General features: G+C 33.9%; 1 protein-coding gene across 40 annotated transcripts in view; it reads left to right on the top strand.

Annotated features, from left to right (window-relative positions):
* The window catches only part of RIC-3 (RIC3 acetylcholine receptor chaperone), a 46,846-nt gene that overhangs the window by 10,140 nt on the left and 12,075 nt on the right, over positions 1 to 24,631 (top strand). For 16 of the 40 annotated variants that reach the window (XR_012408615.1, XR_012408607.1, XR_012408611.1 and 13 more), the window contains 6 exons: positions 623 to 1,085; positions 7,857 to 7,997; positions 9,411 to 9,565; positions 18,819 to 18,962; positions 19,819 to 19,945; positions 20,858 to 21,153. Coding sequence is in view for 23 of the 40 variants with exons in the window: in XM_073957857.1 (XP_073813958.1) it covers positions 839 to 1,085; positions 7,857 to 7,997; positions 9,411 to 9,565; positions 18,819 to 18,962; positions 19,819 to 19,945; positions 20,858 to 21,153 (1,110 nt within the window). In the remaining 17 variants the exon portion in view is untranslated. Of the gene's footprint in view, positions 1 to 622; positions 1,086 to 7,856; positions 7,998 to 9,410; positions 9,566 to 18,818; positions 18,963 to 19,818; positions 19,946 to 20,222; positions 20,244 to 20,857; positions 21,154 to 24,631 lie in introns of all 40 variants that reach the window. The other 24 variants (XR_012408603.1, XR_012408604.1, XR_012408613.1 and 21 more) reach the window with 7 other exon arrangements.

A 24,631-nucleotide genomic window follows, 5' to 3' on the forward strand; every position in this document is an offset into this window, starting at 1 on the left:
AATTGTGAGATAATTATGGCCCAAGATGTATTGTGGCGTCTGAATATGTACCTATTATATGTAATTATGTGCCAGACAAATACGACTAGACAGACAACTGTTCAACTGTTGCAATTATCTCAAAATGTCCAAGGATTGAAGTGAACGGAAATATGTGTACCTTAAATTATACGGAATGAATATGTCAACTTGTGATGTTACAAATATTTAGGGCAGAGGGAACAAAACGATCTAAAAATACGTGTGTGAATAACTAAAAAAGGAAAAAAGAAAAATGACAGAAAAAAACATCATCTTAATAATAATAATTTGTGAAAAGTATAAATAAATAAAAGACTAATAACACTCCATATCGTATATGTATATCTGATGAAATTGTTCATTTACTAGATTTTCTAAATCCAGTACGATGTAAACGTTCTATAACTCTTTAGTAACATTGTACTATTACAAACATCTACCACGATAATGAAACAAGTTTTATTAAAACGCGTAATTTAAGTTGTCAATTTTTTTATTTATTAAATTTTCCCACCACCAAAATTTTACCCAAAACTAAGTGTGAATTTAGTTGAGAAATTCCAGTAACATCTTAATATCATCTTCTCCTTTTTTATTCTAGATTTGAATAAACTAATAACTTGATACGAAAAAACAAAACCAAACGCAAAAAATTATCAATAATAATGCAACTGATTATTGAATAAAACAACGGTACAATTAACCATAGATACTAATTAAGAAAGAAATAAAATAAACTAAGTCATAATAACGGAAATCTAAAAAACTAACTCACACTAACATTTTGGTAACGAACCCAACAAAAACGTCATCAACTATGCATGCTCAAACATCGGCAAGAATGCCGTCAACACGGCAGGAACAGCAACAGCCCCAAAGAAAACCATCACACCCAATTTATGCTAATGAAGGTTTGAGTTCGAAGAAAACTGCTTTAATTATTGTAACAGTTGTTGGTTGCATTGCCATCTTATGGCCAAAAGTTTTCTATCCCATGATGTTCGGTGGCAGTGCCGTGTCCACAACTAAGGTCAATATGAAGGAGCCACATCGTGGACCTGGAGGTAAGTTGAATGTGATTTTATGTTATTTTTTGTTTATTAATGGAAAGGTCGATGATATTTGGTGGCATATTGTATGGAGATAACAAAATTCGACAGAATGGACACGCAGAAAAATATATGTTAGAAATATGTCTGAATCCAAACAAATATTTGTTTGGGACTGATTGCAGTAAAATTAAAACGCAAAATTATGAAAATAAAAATTGACAGCACTCTTGCTATCGGTAGATCTTTACAACTGTTGCATACAGTTTTCGCATACACGCAGAGAAAAAATATTTTTCGCTTTTGTTGGAACAAAAATATCTGTTTTGGTTCCAAAAATGTATTTGTTTTGTTCAAACATTGTAATCCAAATCCAAAAATACCATCTTTTGTTCCAAACATAGAAAACAAAAACAACTTTCGAATTTCCGCAATATTGTAAAAATCGTTAACAATACCGATTGTAGGAACTATCATAATCTAATTTTGTTTACAAAAAGTATTGTCAACCCAGAAAACCATTCCAGAAATTTTTGATTTGAGTGTATATACTTCTCATATACACTTTTCACATAACTTGGATATAAATGTCGCGTATAATATTGCAATCATTGATGAACACAATACATGGTTTGCTGCATTGGCTGACAACAAAGACAAACAAAAAGCCACAAAGCACCCACCACAACATAAGGAATAATTAAACACCATAACAAACTCCGGTATAACACCAAACCTCAAAGCACAATGAAGATGGAAGAATGAAACAAAACAGAAACACAAATAAAAACAAGAGTCTCATTGTTGGTATACATACACACAAAAACAAAGATAAAGGCATCATGTCATACAAACAAAACTCACCATAATTGTTTTTTTCAACACGGCATCGAATAGCGAGAGAAGAGAAAAAATTTTCCAAGAAAAGAGAGAACTATTGTCCAGTTGACAAAAACTATTTTTAGATTTAACAAAACCCAATTGTTGGAATCACAATACTACATTTGGAATTTAACAATATCTTTACAATACATATTTTGCGCTTCGAATATTGTTGGATCAATCATATTTTTTTCTCTGTGTGTAGATCGAGTTCCATACTAAAGTAATTTTATGAAATTGTACCAGTGGAGAACTCAATCTAACAACGCCTAATTTCATGAAATTATTTAATTAAAATCACTCTAATAGGTCGTTTACATATAAATAAATTCTCATAGAGAAGGTTAACCCGACAAAAAGCTATAATATAAACAGGCTATAATATTAAGTTTACATTTACGAAATCGAGTGGATTTCAACTGCCAATACTATACGTCGAATGAAATCTCATCTGAAATCCATTGTATTTCATTTGAAGTTAAAACAATGGAATTGGCAGTTGAAATCGAGAGGATTTAGTAAATGTAAACCAAGCATAAAGCTCTTCTGTAGTGCGATTCTCTAATGGGTTTTTTAAACGATATGTTTTTCACATAAGGGTTGTCACTTTTTATATACAAAATGTATATGCAAAGTGACAACACATATGTAAAATAACATATCGTGTAAAGTATCCATAAAGTGCAGTACACATTGTCAGATTTGAATGTCGATTTTACACAATTATCAGTTTCGTTCCAGAACTAAAAAGTTTTTACACATTTAACACATTTTGCACATTTTTGCCCAAAATGCGTTCCCGTACACCAAAAAAGTTACAAAATGTTCACTTCTCTCTGAACAAAAATGGCGCTGAATAGCTTTCTCTTTAGAAACTTTTTACACGACAAATTTGGGCGAGCAAAAAATGTGCAACATGTTTACCGGCTTCTGATTGGCTGACACGCCGACTATGACATTTGTCGCGTTAATGATGTATCAAAAATCAAAAAGTTTCTAACGAAAACCCATACTCAAACCGAGATAATGGTAGATGATATGGATAATAAGATGGAAACAATCGACGACACTTTAGGGCTTTTGATGAAGACGCATTTTCCGCCGAGCACTACGGCAAATGTAGGGATATCGGCAGATGGGGAAAATGCTACGGACGAAGCACCAAACATTGATGAAACAATGGTTAGTCCCGGTCCACACTAGAGTAAATTTCATGGAATTAGGTGTTCTTAGGCCGAATTCCCCATTACAGCAATTTCATTATTTTACTCAACTATGAAACTCAATCTAGAGACTCAAATTTCATGTTAAAATTTTAGTGAAATTATTCTAGTGTGGCCCGGGACTTAAAGATGCCATCAGCAGTTTCAAACCTTTTAAAGCAGCGGGACCAGACCAGGTCTTTCCGGCCTTACTCCAAAAGGAGGTGGACTATATTTCGTCCAAATTAGCTGGTATCTTCAACGCATGCTTAAAATTTGCGTATACCCCTAAAGCCTAGCAGGAGGCGAGGTTAGTGTTTATCCCCAAACCTGCAAAGGCTAGCTACGCAATTCCTAAGTCTTATCGCCCGATAAGTCTAACTTCATTCTTACTTAAAACCATAGAACGTATAGTCGATACAATGATTAAGAGCAAGATCCCAAACGATATGCTTAAATATAAACAACATGCATATGTCAAAGGCAGATCAGTGGAAACCGCTTTACATGAGGTAGTACACCACATCGAAAACACCTTCGACAAGAAGATGTATACACTGCAGTATGCATTTACATCGAGGGTACTTTCAATATCACCAGCACTGAAACCCTTATCCAATCCTTAGATAAATTTTATGTGGACCGGGCTCTTAGGAACTGGATAAGCAATATGCTAAGGAATAGGTGGATAAGTTGCGGGCTACACGACGTAACGAAACGAGATAAAGTTGGTCAGAAAACGCCACAAGAGGGTATTTTGTCACCTCTCCTGTGGGTTACTACCATAAATAGCCTACTGAAGACTTTAACCAAAGAGGTATTTGAACCAGTCTGTTATGCAGACGACGTTGTAATACTTCAGAAGGGCCGAATCAGCCCTAAAATTTGTGTATAACTGGGCTAGACCAAGAGGACTAAACGTAATCCCGGAAAAAACAGAAATATGTCTTTTCACTAGGAAAATAACTGGGTCACATCGAGGAACCTGTTTTCCTTAACAAGACCATTAAGATTTCCAATAAGGTCAAATATCTGGGAGCAATCCTGGATAGGAAACTTAAATGGAAGGATCATATCCAAGAACGAGCCAACAAAGCCTACAGATGTTGATCAACCTGTAGAAGGGCCATAGGCTCTAAATGGGGTCTCAATCCAAAGATGACACACTGGCTATATAAAAGCGTAGTTACACCCATCCTAACATACGCATCAGTAGTCTGGTGGACAGCGATGGATAACAAATGTAATATAAAAATTTTACAAAAAGTCCAAAGAATGTGCTGCTTAGGCGTAAGTGGTGCTATGAGGACAACACCTATTCTATACATACATTCAATAGAAATTCAGATAAGGTATAAAGCTGCCGTCGCAGCCATAAGGCTGAAGGCAACAGACGAGTGGATCGAAAAGGACCACGTAACATACCATCACATACCATCAGTCAATGGATAACGTTAATTCGGACCGTATACCTGAAACAATTGTAGTTGCCTCGTGTGAAACATTAATACCTGACAGAGACTCGTGGATCGGCGGGACTCTAGCTGAAAAGCCTCCTGGAAACTGCTGTTATACAGAATAGTGCGTATCATATGGTTACCAGGCCATGCGGCGATTAAACGCTATGAAAGAGCAAATTCTCTGGCAAAAAATGACAGGGAATTAGCAACAGTAAACTTAGACAGAGCAAAGCCTCTAAATGCGTCACGTCTAGAGTTAAAAAATTGGGCAAAACAGGCCCACACAACCCTATGGAATAGAGAGGAGATAGGGAAAACCACTAAGATTCTCTGGGGGGGGGACCCAAACGAGGATAAAACTAACAACTTACTATTATTAGGTAAGGCAGACATTAGTAGGCTAACAGTTTTCTTTACTGGTCACTTGGGCCTACAAGCTCATCTGCATAAAATTAAATGCGCAGATAACAGCTTATGCAGGGCATGCGGAGAGGACGACGAAATGTTGGAACACTTTTTTTCCAATGCCCAGCTTTCGCAAATATCAGGTCCCAGTCTTTAGGGACCGACACTATACCGGGACTTAATCAGGTAACGGTAAATGATGTTAAACAGTTAAGGGATTTTGTTAAGGGCACAGAATTCCTAAAATAATAAAGAGACCAAATATGACCCTTTCTTCAATTAGTCTAGAGTGCACAACAGGCCTATTCTGGCTTAAGTGTATGTCCATTGGACATGTGGCGACTTGCGCCCCTCTTTTCAACCTAACCTATGACATTTGTTCCAGTTTTTATGGCGGTTCTGCCATTTTTGGTAAAATGTGTATGTGGAACTCATCTTCGACGGGTTTCTCTTTTGACACTTCCAGCAACCACAAAATATTTTGTGGTTGCATGATGAATGACAAAAATGAACTGCTACACTAGCACGCATCCGCATAGCTGTCATTCAAAACTGACACCGTGGTGTAATAGTACACACCCGCCTTGCACGTAGAAGGTCGTGGGTCCGATTTCCAGGCCAGGCAACATCAAATTTTTTAACGGTGGCAAAATACCCCTCAGTAATGTTGGCGACATTTCCTGAGTATTTCAGCCATGTTAACTTCTCTACAATTGGTGACTTAAGACACGCCGTTCTGACTCGCCGATAAACAGTAGGTTCCATATCAATGAGCTAATATGAATCGGGGTACACTCATTAATATGAGAGTAGTCTCCCTTGTCCCGCCTGAGATGTTTGTGGATCAATTATTATTATATATTATATGTCAAATAAATCGACATAATTCACTTAATCATGTTATAAGTGTATAGTCTAATACCCCGTTTGCACTTAACAGTATTAACCCAGTGGGTTGGAGTTTCAAATGTCAATGCCATAGCGTAAACGTCAAATAAATCCTCATAAAGAAGGTTAACTCGGCATAAAACAATAGTGCAAACGCCGTTTAACAGGCGCCTAAAACCCATTCTTCTTAAAATTTCTTGGTTTGTTACGTGGCCAGTCCATGGTATTGTTAGAAGACTTCGGTAGATCTATATTTCAAAGGATTCGAGTTTTTTCTCATCGGAAATTTTGATGGTCCACGTCTCAACTGCGTATAGTAGTACGGACCAGTATTGGGATTCTCTAACTCATCTTTTGAGTTACGGACAAAAATCGGTAGAATTAATATGTTTATAAATTCGGTAAATAACGATATTTTTCGGTAAATTAGCGACGAATAAAAAGTAGTCGTAAAGTTCTACCGATAGTAACAGTGTTGTCAACTTTTGTTATACTTTTCATTCATAATTTTACGTTCTAATGTTACCGATTTTTGTCGGTAACTCAAAAAATGAGTTAGATAATCGCCAAGGCCTATAGAAGGTCGGTCATTCAGAGTTCTGTTAACAACTTTTGACAACAAACATAATAGATTTTATATTATTGTGATTTGAGTTTCTTTGTATTTTAAATCACAATAATGTTTTTGACAACAAACATAACAATCAGTAGTGCGATTCTCTAACTCATCTTTTGAGTTATAGCTCATTTAGACTAGCCATACATCATCGACTGGGTTTAATAAATCCAGGACAAATCTCATTGCATTTAGATATACATTTTGGAGGATTTAAATGGCAGTCAGCTGATTTTTGTTCATAGCACAATTACCAAGGTAGATGCATCAGCCCATCTGAACGAATTTGAAACGTCAAAAGAATTTTTTGTAAATTGAATTCGTCTCAAAAAACATACGTCAAATTACAAATTTATTGTTTAATACTGAAAATGTTAGCACATTATGCTACTAATGCTAACGAAAGAGCAAATAAAGAATTATTTTATCGCAGTTCGCCCATCTAAAATAAATAAATGAATTATTTTATCGTGTAGACATCATAAATATTAGTCTTGGTTGATTAAAATCAACTTTGTACATCAAAACAAATTTAATTTTTCCGCCTTGTTTACAAAGTTTTACATTTGAAATTATTTTTAGTGTAGCAATTCACCGATGCATCTACCTTGTTTCTTGTGCCAGCTTGCAACTTTTTGTTTTTTCTAGCAACATGTTGCAAAAAACAGAGTTGTATACGAGGATTTATGCTAGATTTAAAACAAATCCACTCAATAGAAGGATTTATTTTTGTATGGGAAATCTGGTAGATTTTGGCTGGATTTAGCAAATAAAACCTGATAATGGGCTAATTCCGGCTAATGGTGTCATATCCAAATGGCATGTTACGGACAAAAATCGGTAGAATTAATATGCTTATAAATTCGGTAAATAACGATATTATTCGGAGATAGAGCACACGGACATGCCTGCGTGTTTTAATAACATTTTCATTTACGAAATCCACTCGATTTCAACTGTCCATTCCATCGCTTGAACGTCAAATGAAATCCAACGGATTTCAGATGAGTTTTCATTTGACGTATATGCAAAGGAATTGAGAGTTGAAATCCATTGGATTTATTGCATTCCTTCAAAGACCTTTTATGATCAGCCTTTTAAAGTAAAATTTCCAAACGGGAATGAAATGAATAACGTATCACCACTGACGAGTCACGACATCAAGGTATACACCGACTGCCACTACATTTTTAGACCTTACCATTTTGTATTTATAATTTAAAGATAATTTCTTTTAATTTTGTACATTTTTATTATCATTTATTTTATGTTGTAATGTGTTGTAATCAATGGATAATATGGGATCTTCATTGAAAAAATATAAAAATAACAGGTTGTTGTGATGTGGTGCTTAATAGGGAGGAATTTTTCAATGTTACATCTACCAAAACTAAAAAGCCGGCAACAGAAGAGCCCCCTGTATTTGGGCCACAGCTATATCGTAAAAGTCTAAATATTTACACTGGTGAAATAAGTATGTTAAAAAAAGCAAATAAATTAAGCATGGGTTGAGTTATTAATTCTGGTTTATAATTGCAAGTTCGTTTGAAAAATAAAATCTTTTCTTAATAGGTCTCAACTAATATTAAACTATTAATACTAACAATTTAAAGCTGGGTGCTTGTACATACTAATTGCTACTACTTTGCATAAGAACTTCAGTGACATGTACTAATATTTCTTGCTTGTTCTTCTAGAAGCATGGTTATATTTACGAAATCCAGTGAATTGTGTATACTTCAAGTTAAAACTTCAGTGAATTTTATTTGACATATACGCAATGTGATTGAGAGTTGATTTCGTTAATGTAAAAATAGTCTGATGGAGCGACTATGATGATAAGTGCCGTTATAAACGTACTCTAAAATAAAACGCCAAATGATGTGCATGCTGCAATTAATAAGGTGAACCAGGAACTATAACAAGTCGATTTTGATTGAAAGTACTGCAAGATGTCATAATTTTTGTTCACGTTTTCATACAAGCTCTGTTCCTTTACGTGCAAGAATCTTCAAGTTTTACCAATTTATACAACTTTTACCTTTTTCAAAAGTAAAGGAACAGACCAACAATTAATTCATAATAACGAAGAATCTGACAGGTTGGGTAAAATCAGCTGAGCTTATCGCTTCGCCGTATGTATTGCATCATGATCATATGTTTTGGGTAAATACGTCACATATTTGGCAGATATTCAATAAAATACAAAAGACCAGTTTCTTTAAAATCCTTTTGGTGTGAGTGAGGTTATGTATAAGATAGCAGGAAAACTTTGTAGGCTTTTCTCCCATAAATATCCTACACAAAGTTTTTTTGTAGGATTACCGTACATACATATATCCAGATTTAATAAACCCACTGGGTTTCAAATAAGTCCTCAAAAAGAAGGTTAACCCGGCAAAAAATTATAATGTAAACAGGCTATAAAACCAAAAGATATTTACCATTTATACATAATAATTACCACTTATTTCGAAACATCACACAATTACGAGCTTTGAAAACTCAATTAAAACTGAGTAATGCACCATTCGCTCATATCAAGCACTTGGAAAATGGGTATACTTCGTGATTAACAAGAAATTGCTGCAAACTGCTTTTGAAATAAAAAAACACTTGGTTATGGTATTTGATTTTTATCTAAAAAAATGTTTCTTCTAACAAATTGCTTTATACAATTAACATTGCATTATTCATTGCAGCATTTTTTTAGCATTGTTACGTTGTTTTTGTGTTTTCTTTATGATTTTCTGTTTAATTTCAAATTTCACTTTCATGTTTTTCCTTTCGTTTGTTAATGAACTTTTGTTGCACGGAACACATGTTCGTTTTTCTCATTTGTGGAAACAGTGCTTTAATGCAAAATGATTTTCTTTGCCGCCAATAGGTATACGCCAAGAACGCCCAGCTCATTTGCATCCCGATTCAGTTTATCAGGCAATGCGTGAACGTGGTCGTGCCATACCAGCCACACCAACAATACCAATTGTGGAACGTAAAATCTCACCAAGTAATCCACCACCACGCATTGTCGAAGGCAGGGTAAGTAACATGGATTATTTATTTTATTTATTAGCAAAAATATAAATTACAATCATGGTACATTAACTTGTCTGTTCCAGAACTGCAAGGATTTACTAATTTTTACCATTCTTTCGATATAATATAATTCTTGTTGTTTCTGGAACAAACATCTATTATATAAAATCTCTCACATATTAAATTAGTATTCAAACTAATGGTGGGTGAATCAAAGTTTTCCTTCAGCTAATGGACAAAAAACTGCATTTGTATGTCACATCTTTCAATAATTTTATAGTTTTATTGGCCGTGAAAATCTTTCTATTTTCCTTGTTTTTGTTATTTCGTCATACGTTTATTTACATTTCGTTCCGTTATTGAATTCAATAACCGAAAATAGTAAATAATAGGTCTGTTCGATAACTTCGCATGTAAAAAGTACTTGCAAGTTCTTGCAAGTACTTGCAACTACTTCTCATTTCTCTTTTACTGAACAAGTTTGTTATCGAACAGCATTTTGAAAAAGTTTGTACAAACTTTTGTGTTATCGAACATACCTAATGTATGTGGGAAAACATGCAGATGACTTGTATATTAGATTGGGTATGTGTTTGTTATAAATGGCGCCCAACAATGTTTGACTTGCCATTTTACTTGACAATAAGATGTACCGTCGAACTTCTCTACAACGTACCTCTTAAGGACAGACGAATTACTACGTTATAGAGAGATTATTTTGGGTGAGAATTTTCACTTGTGCCTTAAAACAATTTCGTTATCACTTCGTCAATAAGCGAAGATCCCAATGATAGAGGTTGCGAAATGAATCAGAATTTTCCTGCAAATGTTCAACTATGTAAAACTTATCTACAAAATCTATTAATAAAATATTTGCTCTGTTCCAGAACCTGCAAGATGCTAATATTTTTTGCTACGATAACATTTTTTCCATTATGTTATCGGAAAAAATAGTTCTGGAACAGACCAATTAATAATAGTCATTCGTACCAGCTTCTTCTCCAATATCTATTGACGATACTCATACGCACCATTGCCCCCAATCAAATAATAATGCTCATAAGCTAAAGGCCGCGGCACATACGGCGCGTTCAGCGTCGCGTTACAACAACCACATGAAAACTTCAAGAACAAATTTGGCATCACTCACACATTTTTCATGTGGTTGTTGTTTTCAACGCGCAATGCGTGACACAACGGACCGTATGTATTTGGCCCATAAGTGCACAACCGCGTCAAATTCTAATCCATATACATGATCAAAATAAATATTTACAAATAAAAAAAAAAAAAAAATATGACCCAGAATAAGTTTGTATAACCAAATAGGTAATTATTTGTTTATTTGCGTTACGTTAATGGTCCTGAACTCATGTGTCAAAAACAACCACATGAATATAATTAAAATAAAAATGTAAACAAATCATAAAATTTAAATGGGGGGATACAGATCATCACCACCACTACATATGCAAAATTAAAACCTTGGAAATATACATATCAATAAGAAGGGGTGGGATCATTTTATGATTAAAACTGTCATATTTTGGTTTACGTTTCCTTCACCTTCCTTTTCCATAGAAAACACTGTAGTGACTACAGTATAGGGCTGGCAAGAAATAGGAAGCACTATCGATAATATCGATTATGTTATAAAAATTCAATATCGATAGATAGTTATAGGATTAAAACCAACTAACCTATGCTCTGTTCCAGAAACTGCACGAAGCTGCTATTTTTTACTACGATAACATTTTTTCCTTTATGTTATCGGAAAAAATAGTAAAAATTAGTAGATTCTTGCAGTTCTGGAACAGACCCCTAATATTCATTAAAATACTCTGTTCCAGAACCTGTAAGAAGCTACTAGTTTATACTACGATTAAATTTTTTCCTTTATGTTATCGAAAAAAATAATAAAAATTAGTAGATTCTTGCAGTACTGGAACAAATCAAAATATAAATTTCTCGGTTTTGTGTAGGGATACGTAAAACCGATATCGGTTAATCGATTAATCGGTTATTAGCCGTAAAATCTCTAAAAATCGTAGTCGACTATTGACTGTGCGAAAACCGTATAACCGATTATTCTTAATCGACTTTCGAAAGTCGGAGTCAACTATTATTCGTAGTCGACCATTAGTCGTAGTCTTTTATTATTCGTAGTCGACTATTAATCGTGGACGACTATTAGTCGTAGTTGACTACTGGGTGAGCTAAAACCGCGTAATGGACAGTACTTTTTTGTACATATGTACATCACAGATTGCATCAACGAAAATGGTCGATTATATTCGATTATGAAGCTCGATTTTTAGTACACTCTCAAATAATCGAAAATCGAATTTTAAGTTTTTTACGAAAACCGTATAATCGAAAACCCGATTATTGCATTTTACTGAGGATCCCTAGTTTTGTGGGTAAGTCCGTGTTCACACGTACAAAATTTTCGGAAAAGTAAACTGTATTTTTGTGTATTTTTATTAAATAAAAGCAATTGTTTTTTCCCTTTATTTTTCTACTACTTGTGCAAAATTTCTAAAAAGCATAGACATTTCTGTCATTTTAATTTTCAAATTAATCGTGATGACAAATTAACGATAATATCAATAGCTATCGATTTTTTAAATGAAATATCGAAAATATCTTGTTTAAGTTAGAATTGATTATTACATTTAAATTGGTCCTATGAATTGCATAGACATATTCGTTGAAATCTCCTCATTCCCATTTATTACACCCCTGTAATAGTATGAGAGATTTCAACGAATATTCACTTGACAACCGCCCTCTTGAAGCATCTATGCAGATGTCAACACACAACATAATAAATAAACAAAAAGAATCGATCGACCGCTTGAATCGCAAGCAACTCCCGCGCTTTATCGAAAGCTTGGTACATATCGTTGTACTTAATTCCTAAAGGTAATATTGTTTACCAATAATAAACACCGGCAGTTGAGCCAAACCTTCTTACTAAACTATCGTGTTTTATTTATTTCTATTTCTTTCATATTGACGGCAACTCGTACGCATTGGGCGTACTGGCTCCATTGGGGAGCCTCGATAACACTTGTTCCCCCCAGTCCCTATAGTGCGGACTAAACATATCTAATGTTGGGAATATCGATAGTTTGCCAGCTTTACTACAGCGTAGTCTACTTGTTAGAGCTGGCAAACCATCGATATTCCCAACATTAGATATTTTCGATATAATATTTTAAAATATCGATTGCTATTGATATTATCGTTAAGTTGTCAACACCATTAATTTGGAGATGAAAATGGCGGAAATGTCAATGTTTTTCTTGATATTTTGCAGAAGTAGTTCACAGAAATGTAAAAGAGAATAAATAATTGTTTTTATTTTATAAAAATATTAAAAAATGCTTTTTACTTTTCCGAAAAATGTGTACGTGTAACTACGGACTTACTTTCTCACACACACACAAAACCGAAAAGCAGCGAAATTTCTATTTATTTCAATGAATTTTAGGTTGAGGATTTTTGTTCCGATAATATCGATAGGCAAAACTATCTATTGATATTTAATTTTTAAAAAAATAATCGATTTTATCGATAGTGCCATCGATTTTGTGCCAGCTCTACTACTTGTGCCAACATGTACAGTTGGATATGAAATATATTGAATAAATTGTAATAAAATATTTGGTCTGTTCCAGAACTGCAAGAATCTACTAATTTTTACTATATTTTTCGATAACATAAAGGAAAAATTATTATCGTATTAAAAAAATTGTAGATTTTTGCAGATTCTGGAACAGAGCAATTGTTATCAACTATAAATTATATAGAAAGTATTGTAATCGACAATAATTTCTATAGAAAATATTGTTATGGACAATAATTTCCATAGAAAATATTGTTATCGACATTAGTTTCTAAAGAAAATATTGTTATCGACAATAATTTCCATAGAAAATATTGTTATCGACAATAGTTTTTATAGAAAATATTGTTATCGCAATAATTTCTATAGAAAATATTGTTATCAACAATAATTTCTATAGAAAATATTGTTATCGACAATAATTTCTGTTGTAGAAAAGCAATCATAGTAGTTATTATTTAGTTGGCCATGTTAATAATAACCATAGCAGCCTATGCATTTTATTATTATATATACTAATGTTTAATGAAATATGTATTCAGTCTTCTCTCTGTTTTTCTTGTCATTAAATATATATTCATATATAAAACATTCTTGTTAGAACCAACGAAATCTATAATAGGTTATGGGCGAACAAAAGGATAGCGTTGGTATACCCCAATTTAATGGATGCGGATATGATGAATGGCAGTTTCGAGTTCAAATTCATTTTGAGAATTTAAACCTGGAGGATGTTTTAACGGATAATCCTCCCGCAGAAAATGCTGCAAAGCAAGAATTTTTAAAGAAGGATAAGAAAGCAAGAGACAAATTGGTATCCTTTATTAGCAATGATTGCCTGGGATACGTTCGAGAAAAGAAGACAGCCAAAGAGATGTGGGAGAGTCTGAAGAACGTATTTGCTAAGAAATCTATAACAAATCAAGTCTTGACCAGAAAGCAGATTCTGAACCTACGTTTGAAAGGAGGAGAGTCTGTAGCGGAACACCTAATGAAATTTGAAAATTTAATCAGGAATCTTAAGATGGCTGGGGCTGAAGTTGGAGTCAGTGACGTTATTACACAACTTTTTATGACATTGCCAGAGAAGTTCGATCCATTAATAACAGCTTTACAAAATTTGGACGAATCTCAGTTATCCTACAATATGGTTAAAGAGCGACTACTCTTGGAAGAAACAAAAATGACCCATCGTTCAGAAGGAGACGAAAATCCAGCAAAAACCGCATTTGAAGGTAAAAAGAATTTTAAAAGGAAATTTCAAGGTCGATGTCACAAGTGCCACAAATTCGGTCATAAAGCAATTGATTGTCGCCAAAGTGAAGCGAGAAGTGCCTTTAAAGGAAGCAAATTTACACAAAAGGAGAATAACAAATCAGTTTGTTTTATGGCAGATGCAAATTTTTCAAACGTTGGTAAGTCTTGTGTAACATTTAAGCTAGATTCTGGTGCAAGCGATCATTTGGTGAATGAGAAATGGTATTTCGATTCAATGTCAATGTTGGCAACTCCCGTGGAAATAAAAGTCGCTAAAGATGATCAATATCTGATTGCCAACCATAAAGGCGTAATCAAAGGAATGAGTAACCGAGATTATGATGTAGAACTAAAGGATGTATTATATGTACCCGATCTCAGAGACAACTTACTATCTGTAAAAAAGATGACATCAGCCGGCATTGAAGTGCGATTTGTTAAAGACAAGGCATATATAATGAAGGGAAAATACCACATAGGAACTGCATACTTACGTGGAAGTTTATATGAGATCAGATTTAACATTAACGATCGTGTGGTGAATTACTCAAACGTAGAAAAGAATCAGTTGTGGCATAAAAGATATGGTCATATTGGATCAAGCTCCTTTAATGAACTGGTAAATAAAAAGATGGTACTGGGCATTGATGTAAAACCCGAAAAAATCGTGTTCTGTGATGTTTGTGTCGAGGGCAAACAATGTCGTGAACCCTTTAATAAAACCCGCGAAAAGACCACTCGTCCACTACAAAGAATTCACTCTGATGTATGCGGACCAATTGATCCTGTAGCTTGGAATGGTTCCAAGTATGTTGTATCATTCGTCGATGACTATACCCATTTTACAGTAATATATACCATCGCCAAAAAGTCTGAAGTATTTCAAAAATTTGTTGAGTATGAAGCCATGGCTGTTGCACAATTTGGTGTGCCAATTTCAAAACTAACAGTAGACCAAGGCCGAGAATATTGTTCACATGAGCAAAGGAAGTGGTATGCCATGAAGGGAATTCAAGTAGAGGAAACAATTGCCTACACCCCTCAGCAGAACGGGGTGGCCGAAAGATTCAATAGGTCGCTAATGGAAAAAGTAAGAAGTATGCTTCTAGAATCAAATGTGCCAAAGAATATGTGGAACGAAGCTGCTTTGACAGCTGTTTACTTAATCAATAGAAGTCCAACAAAATCCTTAATAAATACAACTCCAGCAGAAATGTGGTACGGCACCATGCCAGATGTTGGGAAATTCAAGGTGTTTGGTTGCAAAGCTTATGCTTGGGTACCGAAACAAAAGCGAAAGAAACTAGATTCGAAAAGTCAAAGGTTAGTTATGTTGGGCTATGTTCCAAATGGATACAAGTTATGGAATATGCAGGAAAGGAAGATAATCACTTCCAGAGATGTCAAATTTGATGAAACGTGCTTTCCATATAAGAAAGATATCAACACAGTGAATCCTTTGAAAACACAAATTATAAGAAGTAACATGCAAGAAGGGGATGATGAGAATAGCGTGCCTGTTACTCCGACACCTATCGACATTACAGAGAGCACACCTGACGTGGAGATTATTGATGATGATAATGTAGATTTACCACAACAAGTTACCACATCAAATGGAAATACTACTGAATCAAGTGACAGTGTAGAGGATACGCCCAGAAGAAGTCAACGTACTAAGCACGTTCCCAACAGATTCATGGGATTTAAATTAGGATTTTCGGCATACATTAAAGAGCAAACACCTATGGACATTCCAGAAAAATTTTCCAATATAGCTGGTAGATCTGATGAAAATTTTTGGATTCAAGCAATAAATGACGAACTGCAGTCATTGGAATCAAACAAAGTTTGGAAAATTGAACGACCTCCCAAAACAGCAAAATTATTGAAATCAAAGTGGATTTTCAAAATCAACTACGATGGAGATGGGAAGCCATTAAGGTACAAAGCGCGGTTAGTTGTAAAAGGGTTTCTACAGTGTTGGAACGAGGCTCTTAATACATACCTTATCACATTGGGATTCAATAGATCAAGTCATGACTATTGTCTATACACCAAACTTATGACCGGTGAAGTTATTTATGTCATACTATATGTGGACGATCCACTTATTGCTGCCAGTAATATGGAACTTATTGCAGAGTTCAAAGCGCAATTAGAGAGAAAATTTCAGTTGTCACAATTTGGAGAACTGAAGTACTTTTTGGGAATAAAGGTAGAAAAGACCGCATAAAAAATAATGTTATCTCAAGAAGCAAACCTATCCCGAATATTGGAAAAATTCTCTATGCAAGATTGTAATCCCGTAATGACGCCAATGGAAAAAGGTTTGAAATTACAAGTTTGCACAAGCGAAACGGCATGTAATAAACCATACAGAGAATTACTTGGAAGTATGATGTACGTTATGCTTTGTGTAAGGCCAGATATATGCTACCATGTCGGTTACTTGGGACGTTTCCAACAAAACCCCTCAGAAGCACATTGGCAAGCAGCTAAAAGGGTGTTGAGATATATAAAAGGGACATTGCAAACAAAATTGAATTATGAAAAAGAAAAGGATGAACCTCCCTTGGTAGGATTTGCCGATGCAGATTGGGCCGGAGACGAAGTTGACCGAAAGTCAGTAAGTGGTTACCTATTTAAAGTATTCGGATGTACCGTATCCTGGTCAAGTAGAAAGCAGCAGACGGTGGCTACCTCATCGAGTGAATCTGAATATGTCGCATTGAGTTCTGCTGTTTCAGAAGCAATTTGGTTACGTGGCTTACTTCAAGATTTAAATGTCATTCAAAATGAACCTGTGACAATTTATGAAGATAATCGGGGATGTATATTCATGGCGTCAAATGTTGAGACTAAGAAATCAAAGCACATAGACATAAAGCATCATTTTATAAGAGACTACATCGATAAAGGAATTGTCAAGATAGAACCTATCGGAACATGTGATCAATTGGCCGATATCTTCACGAAATCCCTGGATAATAATAGATTTAAAAAAACTATCAAAATGCATTGGCTTATATGATTGAGAAGGGGTGTTGTAGAAAAGCAATCATAGTAGTTATTATTTAGTTGGCCATGTTAATAATAACCATAGCAGCCTATGCATTTTATTATTATATATACTAATGTTTAATGAAATATGTATTCAGTCTTCTCTCTGTTTTTCTTGTCATTAAATATATATTCATATATAAAACATTCTTGTTAGAACCAACGAAATCTATAATAATTTCTATAAAAAATATTGTTATCGACAATAATTTCTATAGAAACTTTTGTTATCGACAATAATTTCTATAGAAACTTTTGTTATCGACAATAATTTCTATAGAAAATATGTTATCGATAGTAATTTTTATAGAAAATATTGTTATCGACAATCATTTCTATAGAAAATCGTTTTATAACAAAATATTTCTAATAAAATATTGATTATATATTATAATATATGGAAATTATTGTTATCGAAAAATATCACTCCACTATTGCTTTGTTCCAGAACCTGAAAGAAGCTACTATTTTTTACTACGATAACATTTTTTCCTTTATGTTATCGAAAAAAAAAGTAAAAATTAGTAGATTCTTGAAGTACTGGAACAGACCAATTGTTTTACTCCACTATCTCTTGTGCCAGACACTGAAAATAATACATGAAAATAGTTTAGCTTTTAGGAGAGAGCGGAGGTGAAGGAGCTCCCTTTCTCCCTTCTTACCCATAAGCTCAAAACATTTTCATGAAAATTTTCATAGTCTGGCACAAGACTATGTCCATATTTAGATTAGGCAATTTTCCTTGCGGCAATTGTCAGTTTGTAGGTGAGAGAGGGTGTTGAGAGGCAAAGGGTTACCATATGCCTCATCCCTCTCTCCATCAAACTGACAATTGCCGCAAGGAAAATTGCCTAATGTAAATATGGACTATGTTTTGTATAATAAAAATTCTTAAAAAATAGAAAGTGATGCCTCCATTTCCCTTGTTTGTTTTCGAATTCCATGACGTTTCCTCTTTCTATTTCTGTTTATTCTTTTGCCATTCACTTGAGAAGGTCATTTCGCATTTCTCTACAGAGAGAAAACATGTATGGAAGAAAACATTAACTCATTTTAATATTGTGTGTATAAACATTATTTAATATACATATAAGTATTTTAAGATAAACAGACATATGTATGTATATAGTTCTATATGTACAAATGTTTGTATATCTATAAAAATTAGCAAATGAGAATAGCAGCACATTTGAGTTGTCGAAAACACTAATTTGACATGAATCATCTTGTTATTGTTTTGTCTATAAATATTTAGTTTATTTCTTTTTTGCTAAAATTTATTGATGTATTTTTTTTTTCTTTTAGCCTGGCCCAATACCTGGCATGCGTCCACCCATGGGTGCGGGTGCAATGCATCAACCACAAGCAAAGGGCAATCAAAGTGTGGGCATTTTAATGCCATTGTATACCATAGGCATTGTTATATTCTTCGGTTATACTATTGTTAAGGTATGTATTGGACACAGTTACGGTTCATATAGTTGTTGGTAGATATTTGGTCTGTTCCAGAACCTGCAAGAAGCTACTAATTTCAACTACGATAACAGTTTGTAATTTTTGTTATCGAAAAAAAGAATAATAAAAAGTAGTCGATTCTTGCAGTTCTGGAACAGACCAATTATTAAACATCCATGGTTATAGCCATGGCATAATAATACAGGTACAACGGCAAAAACAGCTGATCTTCATACCAGTTATCAAATCTGACGTTTTGTATGATTTGATGTAATACCTTCTTATTCCATCATGGTTATAGCTAACGCTATGTTTTCCCAGATTTTTGCGGGGTTAACCTTTTTTATTAGGATTTTTTGACGTAAACGCAATGGAATTGACATTTTATATCCTGGATTTGTTAAATTCGTAAACGTACAAAATATGGTTTTTAAAAATTTTTTTAAATCCACTAATATGATTCTTAAAAACTAAATATTATGCCTGATTTACAATATTCATAAATCCTCCACTGGATTCAATAAATCCAGTACAAATCTTACCTTTGGAGGATTTAAATAACAGTCAGCTGCTTTTTGTTTACATTGCATTCTTTTGCCATCGCAACTTTAGAAGTTTGAGGACCTCTAAACAAATATCGAAACTTAAAAATAAAGAACTCTTTCAGCCTGTTTCTGTATGTCGAAACGAAAATGTGTGCGAAATGTCAATTCCATAGCGTAAACAGCAAATAAATCCTCATAAAGAAGGTTAACCCGGCAAAAGGCTTTAATTCAAATGGCATTTTATGTATTCAATTTCGTTTTTATTCGCTCTAACCTCGTTTTTCTTTTCTTTTTCTTGAGTTTAGATAGTCTTCAAGAAGCCAGTACCAAATGCACCCTATGGCCCAGCACCTGCTGATCCCAGTTTCAGAAAAGATGTGTTCGGACATGAAAATGGTAGACATGTTGAAGATTTGAATGGATCTAAACTGGGTAAGTTGAAATCAGTTCAAATAAATTTGTTTTTTAATTTACTTAAAGAAAAGAAAATAATTATAAAAGATAACTACAGTACCAGAGATAGTAATTTGTTGTACAAAATATCGTCATAACTACATACATATATAGCTATTTTTTCCAAATTCAATTCAAATAAAAATATCCCCCGTTTCTTTTGTGTATTCATTCATTAAACAAACAAATTTGAATGCTTTCACATGAATATATACTTTATATGCATATTGATCCTGTTGTGGTCCTATTTATGCAGGATGGCGAGAACATCAAACAAGTAAGATAATAATGAAATGATTTTATCTTTTTACGACTTATCTTGATAATTAATTTATAATAATGTAGCGATCTTGAAATGTACTGTATTTTCTATATTTTTGGTTCAGACATACTTTTTTTTCTAGTCGTTGTTGTTGTTCTTATGGCAAACATTTTTTAGAATATGTCCTCCGGTTTTAAACAACAAGAAGAAATATGATTTCTTTCGAAATTTCAATATTTCGAAGAAAAAATAACTAGACAAACGCTGCTTTTAATGTTTTCTTTAAATAACCCAACTTTGGTTTGGTTTTGTGTAAATAAATATTTTGGTGTCCTTGATATCCTACTATTTTTTACATCAAACAACAATTTGTTTCCTTAATTATATTTAGTATTAAATGTTGTCTGTCATTAGTTGTTAACCCATCCACCACCAATCAATCCATTTGCCATATTCACCATATTCTTTATTTTCACATTCGTTTTTTTTTGTCGTTTCGTTCGTTTTTCCTTGAGTTTTCCATTTATATTTGATATTTGTTGTTAGTTACTCACTATTAGTGTGTTTCAAAATCAATACTCTTATACCAGAAACAACAATCTACCCTAAAACTTAATACAAATTTCTAGGAACTAAATATCCTGCTGATACCTTGCATCAACAACAACAACATCGCACTAAAGCCGCCAGTGATTTGTACAATGCCACACTATCGGCCCAAGCAGCTGCTACTAATTTATCGTCATCGCTAAAACAACAACATCTACCTCAGCCACTGCAACAACAACAACAGCAAATTTCTATCGCATCCAAGGAAACGGATAAGTTGATGGAAATCGAGAAATTGCGTAAAAAGTTGGAGGATACCGAAAGGGCTATGGCCAAGTTAATTGCCGAAATGAATTCCGATCAATATGAAGCTAAGGTTAGATTTGGCAAAAAGGTTTTCATTTTGATGTTTACATTTCTCATTTATGGTCCGTTCCAGTGCTGCAAGAATCTACTATTTTTTATCAAAAAGGAAAAAATTCAAATACTTGAATACAACAAAATATGGACTCAAGCTGAAATAAACACAAAGATGTAAAAAGGAAAAACTTTTATCGTAGTAAAAATAGTAGCTTCTTGCAGGTTCTGGAATAGGCATATAGTTTTTTTTTTTTTTTTGGTTTTCTTAAGTTGTACAACTTTTTCACACACGAACACCCATACACACCAATACACCAAAATGTCGCGCCAAAAATCTTTTTTTAATCCACGTTTAAAAGTGCAATGGCCCCATGTTCAGTTTTGACCGTCGATTTTTCGGAAATATCGACTACTGTCAAACTGTTCAGCAGCATCGAAACGGACACACCGGCAAGCAACCGATTATTTGAGTAAAACTGATGCTATGTTTACATTTACGAAATCCACTCGATTTCATCTGCCAATTCCATAGGTTAAACGTCAAATGAAATCCAATGGATTTCAGATGAGATTTCATTTGACGTTTAACGTATGGATTTGACACTTGAAATCGAGTGGATTTCGTAAATGTAAACCAAGCATTAGCATGACAATCAAAACTGATCGTGAGTACTAAAGCTGGCAAACCATCGATATTCCCAACATTAGATATTTTCGATATAGTGTTTTAAAATATCGATTGCTATCGATATTATCGTTACGTTGTCATCACCATTAATTTGGAGATGAAAATGGCGGAAATGTCAATGATTTTCTTGAAATTTTGCAAAAGTAGTTCATGTAAAGGAGAATAAACTACTGTTTTTATTTTATAAAAAAACATTTTACTTGACCGAAAAATGTGTACGTGTGACTACGGACTTACTTTCTACACGCACATAACCGAAAAGCAGCGACATTTCTATTTATTTCAATGAATTTTAGGTTAGGGGTTTTTATTCCGATAATATCGATAGGCAAAACTATCAATCGATACTGAATTTTTAAATAATAATCGATATTATCGATAGTGCCATCGATTTTTTGCCAGCTCTAGTGAGTACCCCGCTTAAATGTCAACGTTGATTAGAGATGGAAAACTTTCGATATTCCCAACATTAGATATTTTCGACATTTCATTTCAAAACATTGATAGCTATCGATAGGTCTGTCTAGTTACCCTAATGCTTCGTTTACATTTACGAAATCCACTCGATTTCAACTGTTAATTCCATTGGTTAAACGTCAAATGAAATCCAATGGTTTTCAGATGAGATTTCATTTGACGTTTGAGCAATGTAATTGACAGTTAAAATCGAGTGGATTTCGTAAATGTAAACCTAGCATAAAGTTTGTAACAATTTGTACAAATTGTTACTGGAAGTCATCTGTTAGCACCAAAAACCAGCAAAAGAGAGCAATTCGAGAGAGACATTTTGACAGTTCTTTTTCAGAGAGTTTGCAAATTCTTGCTACACAAATTTCTTCTACCAAGCACTTGTAGCTCGTCTTCTTCCTGTAAACAATAAATCAGCTGTTTTTAATTATTCGGTGATTTATGTTTGTACAAATTGAAAACAATTTTATTGGGGAATTAGCAAAGCCTAAAGGCCTGGGTACATAAGCTGCCTCGCCTGGTTGCCTTGCTTTCCTGCTTCATTTCTGATATAATAAAAATAAAAGAATAAGGAAGGGCGAGCAAATTTTGAACTGGGTTGCCCTTTTTTCTTTTATTCGTTTATCAGAAGCAAGCAAGGTAAGCAGGCGAGGCAGCTTATGTACCTAGGCCTTAATTGTATTGTTTTTTGGAGAACAAAGTTGCAAAGTGGAAAAATCCTTTTTTGTGTCATTTTTCTTTTTTATTTTTAATAAAATACAACATTGTTGCTTCCTTTGGCTCCATTCTTGGCGGACAAATTGTTTTGTTTTGGCAAGTCAGCTGATTGCTTGCTGATAAGTTGTCTGTTTACTTTTTACAATTTTCTAGCAAAAGAGAATAAAAACTCCTTACTCTCTGAGAATTGCTGGACAATTCTTGCTGGGAAAGACTGAACTGATATTAGAGTTAATTTGCCATCACCATTAATTTGGAAATAAAAATGGCGGAAATACTTCACAGAAATATAAAGGAGGACAAACAATTGTTTTTATAGAATAAAAACGCACAAAAATACAATGCTTGTTCCTGAACCTGCAAGAAGATTTTTTTTACTACGATAAAAATTGTCCCTATATATGACATCGAAAAAAATAGTAAAAATTAGTAGATTCTTTTTCGAAAAAATGTGCTTGTGACCACGGACTTACTTTACCACATCCACAAAACCGAAAAACCTGATCGTGTGTACCCCACTTAAGCTGGGTACACATTGTCAGTTTTGAATGACAGCTTTGTTGTTGCTTGCTAGTGTGGCCGTTCATTTTTGTCATTCATCATGCGACCACAAAATATTTTGTGGTTGCTGGACGGTTGGACAGTTATCGATAATTGCAAAAAATCGTCATTCAAAACTGACAATGTGTACTGTACTTTAAGGGAATCCAAAAATTTCGATCGTTCGAAATTTGTCTTCGAACAAAAACTCGCTCGATACCGGATGCGTGTATTAGGGTTCACTACGCAGTTCTAGTGACCCACATCATTTGCTTGAACAAACTGAGTACACGTAATATCACAAGTTATACTATGTTTACATTTACGAAATCCACTCGATTTCAACTGTCAATTCCATTGCTCAAACGTCAAATGAAATCCAACCGATTTCAGATGAGTTTTCATTTGACGTATACACAAAGGGATTGACAGATGAAATCGAGTGGATTTCGTAAATGTAAACATAGACTTAGATTTTATGACGTTACTCATACTCTTTGAAACTAGTACAGTGAACTAGATTACCCATCTCTAGCGTATACGCTGTAATCCCCTGGATTTCATTTGACGTATACGCAATGGAATTGACAGCTGAAATCCTCAAAATTCTGTAAATATAAACGTAATTCTTACACCATGTTTACATTAAGTTTCAAAGCTCGCCTTCCAAATGACAAATTATAAAGGAATGCCAGAGCCTTTCTGCAATTCCTTGCACCTTTTTGTGTCATTACAAAAGGCAAAAGACATCCAATATCGAATTTTTCTTTATTCTTTTACCAGAAATGACGCAAAACTTCACTATTTAGGTCCTTCATAGATTTCAAGTACTGCAAGAATCTACTAATTTTTACTATCTTTTTCGATAACATAAAGGAAAAAATGTTATCATAGTAAAAGTTAGTAGCTTCTTGCAGGTTTTGGAACAGAGCATTATTTCTTCACTCGTATCATTGATTTCTGGTCTGTTCCAGAAATGCAAAAATCTACTCATTTTTACTATATTTTTCGATAACATAAAGGAAAAATTTTATCGTAGTAAAAATTGCAGGTTCTGGAAAAAGCATATTATTATTCATTT

This window comes from Musca autumnalis, unplaced genomic scaffold, assembly GCF_047663935.1.
Source record: "Musca autumnalis isolate F117 unplaced genomic scaffold, ASM4766393v1 scaffold_5, whole genome shotgun sequence".
Classification (NCBI taxonomy): Eukaryota; Metazoa; Arthropoda; class Insecta; order Diptera; family Muscidae; genus Musca; species Musca autumnalis.